Source organism: Setaria italica, chromosome II (assembly GCF_000263155.2).
Source record: "Setaria italica strain Yugu1 chromosome II, Setaria_italica_v2.0, whole genome shotgun sequence".
NCBI classification, from domain to species: domain Eukaryota; kingdom Viridiplantae; phylum Streptophyta; class Magnoliopsida; order Poales; family Poaceae; genus Setaria; species Setaria italica.
In genome coordinates this window covers 30,192,757-30,201,590 of record NC_028451.1, presented here as the reverse complement: position 1 = coordinate 30,201,590, position 8,834 = coordinate 30,192,757, and the positions used below count along the sequence as shown (strand labels likewise).

Here is an 8,834-nt window from a genome sequence, read left to right as displayed (position 1 = left end):
TGGCTGGTGGGCTGTGACGGCAGCAGGCTGGAGGAGCTTAAAAGTCGAGTGGTTAGACTAGTGACTGGCGGTGGGTGAGCTGTTGAAGATGGATGTAGTAGGCCAGTGGGAGGTGGGTGCGTCAAGTGAGAGAGGAGCATAAGATGGCTGTAGCGAGGAAGACGAAGAAGAACAGTAGCGCATCATAGACCGTCTGATGGCCATGGAACGTGTGAGGAGATGAATACTACAAATATTGGATGATGTGGCTTGTATTCGGCCTCTTGGGTTTTTTTTTTATCGTAGTATATGGTAGATCTCAAGTAATCCTAGAGACAGTGATGGAAACTATCCAGGAGATTACAATCAATCAATTTTAACCAATTTTATCCTACCATAACACAGCCGGATCATATCGGGTCACTTCAATATGCATATACTCTAACAGAACGGATGTGGTTGGCCAACGGAAACAAGATGATAAACAAAGACCGCACTAGACTTCACCGATTATTGTTAAGGATCGGAGTAGACCCGATCGAAAGGCTGAAACAAACCCTTGGGGACGGCGAGGAAACCGAACCACCCAGCAACAATCATTCGGCCACTCCAGAATGGCTGGATCCCGTCACCCCCCTATATCTATCCAAACAAGCCGCAGCTCACATAGACATGGACCACGACAGCACTGTATTTTCTGTGGGTCGACGACGACGTTTCGTGCGCGATGCAACCTGCCGGCCGGCCATGGCCAAGCAATTTCTGAGAAGACATCATCACCTCATGGCCGTGGCCGCAGCTCACATGCCTTGTCATCGTAGTAGTGGATCGGAAGTGGAAGAAACCTCCTGGCCCTAACTACATGCGACGCACCTGCCCTCTGCTTGACCATTCCTCCGCCGCGACGCCGAAGCAAAACGTGCTGCGGCGCGCAGGATCTCGCCTGGATCCTCCCCTCTGCACCTGCCGCCGGTGCGTCCCATCTGACAAAGGCCCGTGCTCGATCATGCATGGGTGGCAATCAAATTGCCACGCGTGCCCGTGCCCGATCATGCGGTGTGGGCATGAAAAAAGAGGCAACAGCGACGCGCGCGCGGCAACGCAATCCGCCTGAAAGGATGGCGGTCTGGTCAGTTCGTCTGGCATGGAAGCATGATGGCGACAAAGGAACTACAGGATCACCACGAGGCAACGAAAAAGGGCTGGCTGTTCTTGTTTCTCTGTTTCCACTCGAAATCCAAAGGCCGAATAAGATGACATTATACATTGCACTAAAACCATGTCTCTCAACCGAGCCAAAGCAGACTCAGCCGTGAACAACCTCTAGATTGAATAGTCAGCTCAGATACTCACATCCTTAACAAATAGCCGAACTTCTCGAAAAATAGCCGAAACACTCACACCCCTTGATTCATCGAATGGTGCACTAGCATTTTCCCATTCTCAGCTAACCAAGAAAACATGTTCTTATCTGCATTGCCACCAGCTTGCCATCGCATTCTGGATAGGACGCATATCATCACACAGAGGTAGCAAAAGCAGGACTATAGCAACAAAGGTGACATACACATGAAGGCAACAAGGATAAGGATGACAAAAATGGAATGACCAGTCCTTTGCCGATCATGCGGAGCATGCACCTAGCAACTTCCTCGCAAATATTGGCACCGGCACACAATCTCGGTTGTCCTTCCGACGCTATGCGGAGATCTCCAAAGAGTACCGGAGGATTGAAGGCCACAAGACATGCGAAATCATAGCAACGTGACAAAAGAGGTGTAGGTTGTGGCTAGCCACAAATATTGACTTGAGAGTCAATTCTCGTACTGCAAAGTGATGTTCTGGTACGGTGGACAAAGGACGCATGAGGGTCGACATGACATGCGCATACAATAGATGCTCATGCTCTCATTATTTGACATGACCAGGAGAAAGCTCAATGCTCTTATACCTTGGAGATAAAATTGACAGAGACATTATTGTCGCATCTGTACATATGCATGTAAGCTGTTTACATGTCGAAACTCCATTAGGGAAAGGTGAAGCCATTGTTGTGCAACTTCATAAACTTGTCAAAGTAGAACAGACTGAGATTTGCTTTTTTTTCCTGAACGCCAAAGAACATCTAGTGACAACCGCCTGAAGTTCCAGTTTGCACATGTTTTCTTGGTTTCTCCGTCCATCTGTTAGCAGAATTCACTCAGGAACTATACAAAACTGGCCAGATGTCATATATGGCTGGCCGAACAAAGATCAGTTATTTAAGTGGTTATTGATATTGGCTATATATATGTGCAATCCAAGAGCTCAAGAACTCATACGCTTCCCACTTCCTTTGTGTCATATCACTACAGAAGGATGTACAGTGTGGCTTTTGATTTTTCTTGTACTCCGATCTGACAATAGAAGACTTATCCTCACTTTCTTCCAAATTTCATACCAAGAATTTCACAACTTGTCTTCCTCGATAGGAATCAATGTGGGTCATCTTTGCCGACACAAGAAGTCGGTACCCTAGAACCGACTGCCAACATGTGGACTTCTAAACTGCATCACATAATGGATTGGCTGACAATACTGCATCATTAACAGATAACCTGCTCTCAATGATCAATCGGCAAATTGGGCATGACTGGCACTTGTTAGAGCAGGGCCTGCAAGGGGAACAAATGGAGAACTTCAGAATTATCATGTATATATAGATCATAAGAACAGATCCAGAATGTGTGAACATATCAGGATGAGCATTCAAACTAACTCGCATAGAACATGATGGCGGCAGGGAAGCAGAACAATGCAGATGTCTCTTTCAAAGCAAATTCGGCACAAGATCCGTTCCTGCATTCATGCAAATATTTTGGTAGCATTAGTTCAGGAAAAGGTTCTAGCAAAAATAAGTCGGAAGCATCTGGTGTGTATTAATCCTATAGTGATAATAGATGAATGTCTGCAAGCTATATGACAATGGTACAGCCTTTTGAATAAATTGAACATTCTGAAAGGCAAATAATTCCAATAATGGTAGACGGATGGAGATAGCCATTTCAGAGATCCATGAATACATTAAAACTGCAAAGAATGTATCAGTGTGTTAGAAAAGGGGATAGCAGACAGTACATTTTTTAGCCTATCACACTGCTGTTGGCTATGATTTGCCATTTCAGTTTGCTCTTCCAAGGCTAGTTGAAGTCTCTCTACCTGGAAGAGGACAAAAGAGCTATTAGCTTCATGTAAACAAGGAAGCTATTGCAGCAAGTATGAAGAAACAACCTCTTTGACAAGAACTTTCTTTGGCATCTCTTTTACCACCTCTGGTGGATAACTGCAAAAGGTACTATAGCTGCAGATAATGAACAAGAGATCAGTCATTGAAAGTATTACGCGACCTGAAAGCATTTAGAATGCATACGAGGAACTCCCTCCTTCCCTCTCTCTTAACGAAGTATCAAACAGTGGGTTTAAATTGACTCATAACTTCAAAAGGATCACTATCAAGATCGACTAAAGCAAGCAGTTGGTTTTTAGAAATTATTTAGGTTGTCTTTCTACATCTTGGGCCATCTGAGCATAGGTGGGATCTCCCATATGTGTTTTATATTTATATATGGGCTTTCAGTGATACATTCTTTCAAACATTGATCCTGTCATTTTCTTTCTTCTCTCTGCTAGGAAAATCCATCTCCTCACATGAGACCATGATGCCTTGTCCTGCAACAACCTCTACCCAGACTCCAAGCAAATTAAAAAAGGTAGAACATAATACCAATAAGCCAATTTCTGTTTAAGCCATGAGCTCCATATAGCATTTCACAACAAAAAAATGTTTTCTAGAAATTTATGGTCCCATAGACTACTGTTTTTCATGTATCTAAGTTGCAATGATGCATAATGCATTACACATAGAAAAAATAGCATGGGTAGTTCAGTGATTATGATCCATAGATCCAAAATATTGACATACATGATGACTTTTTTAAGGCAAGCATATATGTAATGAGTATGTCTAGTGTCTATATACAAATACAACTAATCAGAATTTTGCAGTGGATACCCAATGTTATTTGCATAGCATAAGTGAGCCTGTTCCTCTCTGCTATCTTCATCAATAGACCACCAGTGAAGGAGCCTGGTCAGCAATGAAGATGAACAAACTCAGAATGTACAACACCTGCAGTAGGTATGCAATTTGAACACATAATTGATAGAGTTGTGTTAAGAGCAAATAAAACCTTGAACCATATTGTATCATCATAAACAGCTCATTAACTTTCGAAGACACAGAAATATGTCCTTGACTGATAATTCCATCTTGAAGTTTAGTAAGAAGCCTGTCGAAGAATCTCCAAATAGCAAAAGATAGAGCAGCAACTTGCAGCAAAATTATGGGCAGAAAAATAGCTCGCATTGGGATAAAATGTGCATTAGATGGGGTGCCCTGCAATCAGAGAGAAATGGTACTCAGACTAGCACTGCACACAAATAGCATTGGGATAAAATGTGCACTAGATGACATATTCACAAGAAAAGAACTATGACAGCTCAAAAGGCACAATGATTATGTATAGACATAAAAAACTAGGTGCAAGTTATCAAAGTTCAAATGACAGCAAAGTATAATAGACAGCCTATATTTTTAAAGTGAATAAAGCATATGGAAAATGGAGTTGAACAGACCTCTAAGCGCATACAAAGAAGAACTTGGAAAACTATTATAGGAATTATCAATACAGGGCCACCAATGTCCTGCAGACCACACAGTCCATGTCAGCACCATTTTTGGAGAAAAAAAATGGAATGCTGCTGTTCCAATTGCACTCTCTATCCATGTAAGGTGAATTTATTGTTATACCAAGGATTGAATGTCTACCGACCATTGGATTTGACCATCTTGTGCATACCATAAAAGCAAAGCCCTGGGAAATCCTGTACAAGATGCCAAATAATCAGTAAGACAGTTGAAGGGATTACAAGCATGATTCGAAATGGAGAAAAAAGTATTTACCCAAAATTAATGAATAAATCCCACCACCCCAGGGTAACTGCACCACCTGTTGCATACAGCGTAACTATCAGTTAAGAAGTCAAAAGGTACTACTGTACTCTCACCTATAGTTAAAGATTATGAAACTTGCATCCATGGTTCAGTTTAATACAAGAGAATACAAAATATAAATAAGTGAATCCTCAAGAATTTGCTCTAGTATTCCAGCATAAAATGTAAGCCATTTAGGTGAAAGGGAAAAAAAGGCCAAGTCACGTCATTTACTTTGGAACTTCTGAACAGCAGCTATAAATTACATAATATTCGTATAGCTTACCACATAACTTCAGAAGCATGAGTGAAGTAGCCGCTAGTAGAAATACCATGGAAATTGCAACCCAGAAGTACTATGAAAAAGATGAAGTTGTTAGTAACAGTTACATATTTAGCCTGCATATAGGGCATCTAGTTATCAACATTAAAGGTCTCAAGCAATGTCATCCATCATGTATAGAAATAGCTGTTGCTGGTACCCATATACACATGGTTTTGTAGTTTTAAATCGAATCATGCAGTAAAATTCTATACCAATGGCTCAAATGACACATTGTTGCCAATGTGGTACCTCTAACAAGTCATGGGTTAAAAAGATTCTTGCGAAAACAAAGCTGTAGGCTTACATTAACCGAAAATCTGTAGTTGTATTGATATGATATCTGCTGACACTTTAGTTTAGCAGAATGTCTTTCAACTGCTAAGTTGAATACATAACCATTTCAAAAACATAGTTTTTGGAGCCAGACAGCATGGTGGTACTAACATAAGGTAATGATTCCCATAATTAATTAGATTCAACAACAAAAACAAAATAGGACAACCACAAACTGGTCCTTAATATAAAACATTGATCCAAACAATGCAAATAAAAAATAACAAAAATAATAATTTTACTGGAAATAGCAACTTCTATCATGAAGTTGCACTTTTGGACAGGATTTAAAACTGAACGGTTTGGTCATATTTATCTAATAAAATGGGAGAAGAGATAACCACAGATTGAATCTAGTCTTAGATTCTTACAGGAAGCCTCTCCCAAATTGCTTCGTCGGTTATAGTTTCTCCATGCCCAGGCATTAGAGCACCACACATCCTATTGAGAATAAAAAAGACGAACGAGTTAAGGTAAAAAATTTGTGCAAACAACCATGCACTAATAATAGGTGTGATTTTTTGCATAATGGTTTCTGTCAAGTGACAAAAAAAGAAATGTTCACCTCAAATGCCTGGTTCTTTGTTCACACCATAGCAATATTTTCTGGTATGAACTCACATATAGTACAAAAATCGTAGTGGCAAGTTTGCACTTACAAGTGAAAAATGATCAGTGCGACAAAGACTATCACCATGAAAAGATTATATATGCAGTATTAAAGAATTTCCTACAGATTAGGGTGACAATGTACACGTTGGATTACTGATGTACAAAATGTAAAAGGAGAAGTGTAGAATGTGTATATGCCAAGAAGTTGTAATGTAATTGTTCAATATCAATATAAGAAATTTGCATTGTTCCACTGTTTTTATGTCATCACCTGAAGTTGTCAACCAGTGTAATGATTTCCAAAGCCAAGAGTGGAAGGAAGACAAGCTTTAAATCTATGAAAGGATCCCCATGACCTGAAAAATGAACAATCCAGCTGACAGGTGAAAAACAATCAATGAAGAAGGCAAACAAACAAACCAAATGATAAATCACAGTAAGCAGTGAATTCACCACTGAGGCTTTCCAGGTAAACACAGAGAAGCAGCTCAAAAGCAACTAGCAAGGGTGTGGCGACAATGGAATGGCACGGCACCTGCTGTACAGTTGAAAATGATCTAATTAACTTGCTGCGAGCCAAAGCCAACTTCAGAAAGAAGGTACCCACTTTAAAAGCAAAAGCAGAAAACGCACTTGACAACTTTCAGGTGCTGATGGAGCAGGTAGCGAGAATCGACATCGAGCAGCAACAGCATGGAACAACCATAGAGGGATGAAAAGCACCCTGCAGTGTTGGTAGTCATTTTGGGAATTCCAATATTGAGACATGAAAGAATAACATCAAATGTGTGCTGAAGCTGTTTCGGTGTTTCTAGCAACTTTATGACACACTGCGACATTGATGACTGCAGATTCTTCAAATTGGACGTGTGTCTGCATAAGTTACATCACCCAAAGTCTCAGCATCTATAGCTCTTGGATGGTATCCGTACCCTGACTCAGTATAACACGCAAGAGCTAACTTCCAACTATTCACAAAGCAGGAATTTCACAATTCCCTCAATCAGTCCACTGTATCAAATCACCAACGCATCATTTCCTATAATAACTTAAATAAACAAGGTGCATATACATTAGGATGCACGCACCATCGAACTCATTTGTCCGTTGTCGTCTAAGTTCCACAACCACCATTGCAAAACGAGACTAGACGCCCCAAATGGCATACAATTTCACAATGAATCACTGAATCAGAAACTTTTAGCCAAGCGCTCATCTCGGATTTCCGTGGGAACTAGCGCGACCCAACGAACGGCAACACTTACTTGAACAGTATAAGATGTGGATTCCACGAGGGCTGGGCAGGAGGACAGGGTTACGGCTTACCACCAGGACAGCGAGACGACGCCGTCGAGCTTGAGCGCGAGGAGCGCGGTGAAGCAGAGCAGCAGCGCGTGCGCCACCGCCCCCTGCCCGGCCCTCCGCACCCGCTGCCACGTCGGAACCGGAGCCGGCGCGGCGGCCCCCCTCCCCTGCTCGGCCGCGGCGGCGGCGGCGCTGCTTCCCCCGGCGTCGCCCGTTACTCCCCGTGCCATGAATGCGCGATGTGCCGCGTGTGCGTGATCTGACGGTGGGCCGTGGCATTGCCTCCCTCTCCGCTCGTTTTCGGCTTGCGCGGTGAAACAAGTGAGTGGGTGCCGCTTTCGTTCGTGCGATCCGTGGCGGCGAGAGCAACGTGGGGGCCCATTGGGCTTTCTCTAGTGTAACGGTCAGCCTTGGGCCCACGGCCACCCTTGCGGACAGTAATCCTTACACATGTGCTAGATATCCTATGTTGGAAATGGAACCTTTTTTTTTCTAGGAAAAAGAACGTGGGTTTCGAGATAAGGTTGGCGTTTTCTCTGCTCTGTTTTATCAGGTTTCTTTTCTCAGGATAAATATGGAACGCTTGTGCTAGATATCCAAATGCCCGTGTCCTCACGATCATTTCAAAAGTCCAAACAAGTTTGAAAGGCTTTGCTGTGGAAAAAGGTTAGCTGAAGATCCATGTATTGTGCTTGCAGCCCATGGGACTCGGGGTCGTAGTATTTGCAAGGTGCACGCGGAGCTACACTGACAACTGCAACGAATCCTAGCGGCAAAGCAGGATAGCGACAATTGCAAACTTTGTTCACCAGTGCTCAGTGGATCGAGAAATATGAATATCCCAGCGCCAGTCAAGTCGTGGTCAGTAGTAGCTTCGATAATCCTAGAGCCAGACCAATCAAGAATTCAAATCTCAAACTACAAGTCCCGCTGCTGAATCGCTTGTCAAAACTTCATATCTGATTCTTGGAATATGCAAAATATTGTACCTTGATCTTCCGATTAGAGAGTCAAACAAATAGCCCCGGCCAGGGTTATCAGACAAATCAGATTTTGCTGCAGCTGTAAAAGTATGCAGATCAGTCTTTAATGGCTTTCCTTCAACTGTTTTCAAGAGCACAGATCGATGTGGTATCGTGATGCGCTTGGTGCTGCTAGTGGCGTGACCAGCGGCAGTTCTTCATGGATAGAACACATGTTGCACAATGCACAGCAAAGGGAAGTCGAGTCCCCTAAGCAAATTCGAGC

The 8,834-nt window shown here is 42.6% G+C and overlaps 1 protein-coding gene across 2 annotated transcripts; it reads right to left on the bottom strand.

Moving 5' to 3' along the window:
- Window positions 1–1,259: 1,259 nt before the first annotated feature.
- Window positions 1,260–7,878, bottom strand: LOC101767658. 2 transcript variants are annotated; one of them, XM_004956729.2, is made up of 15 exons: window positions 7,608–7,878; window positions 6,915–7,005; window positions 6,735–6,819; window positions 6,553–6,637; window positions 6,041–6,110; window positions 5,298–5,367; window positions 4,982–5,027; window positions 4,851–4,902; window positions 4,654–4,722; window positions 4,209–4,414; window positions 4,031–4,105; window positions 3,250–3,319; window positions 3,097–3,177; window positions 2,738–2,817; window positions 1,260–2,633 (listed from the first exon to the last, which is right to left on the bottom strand). In XM_004956729.2, exons 1-15 carry the CDS (start codon window positions 7,814–7,816, stop codon window positions 2,522–2,524), a joined length of 1,401 nt encoding a protein of 466 aa, XP_004956786.1. In that variant the 5' UTR covers window positions 7,817–7,878; the 3' UTR covers window positions 1,260–2,521. The 2 variants fall into 2 exon arrangements, with proteins under 2 accessions (XP_004956786.1, XP_004956789.1); XM_004956732.2 differs by having other exon boundaries at window positions 4,878–4,902.
- Window positions 7,879–8,834: the final 956 nt, after the last annotated feature.

What these genes read in the sequence shown, in the direction of transcription:
- LOC101767658 (XM_004956729.2), bottom strand. Translation starts at nt 7,816, where the DNA reads ATGGCACGGGGAGTAACGGGCGACGCCGGGGGAAGCAGCGCCGCCGCC. An exon ending in GATTTATTCATTAATTTTGG is followed by an intron (nt 4,903 to 4,981) that starts GTAAATACTTTT and finishes CATCTTGTACAG; the next exon opens with GATTTCCCAGGGCTTTGCTT. An exon ending in ATGATACAATATGGTTCAAG is followed by an intron (nt 4,106 to 4,208) that starts GTTTTATTTGCT and finishes ATTGCTGACCAG; the next exon opens with GCTCCTTCACTGGTGGTCTA.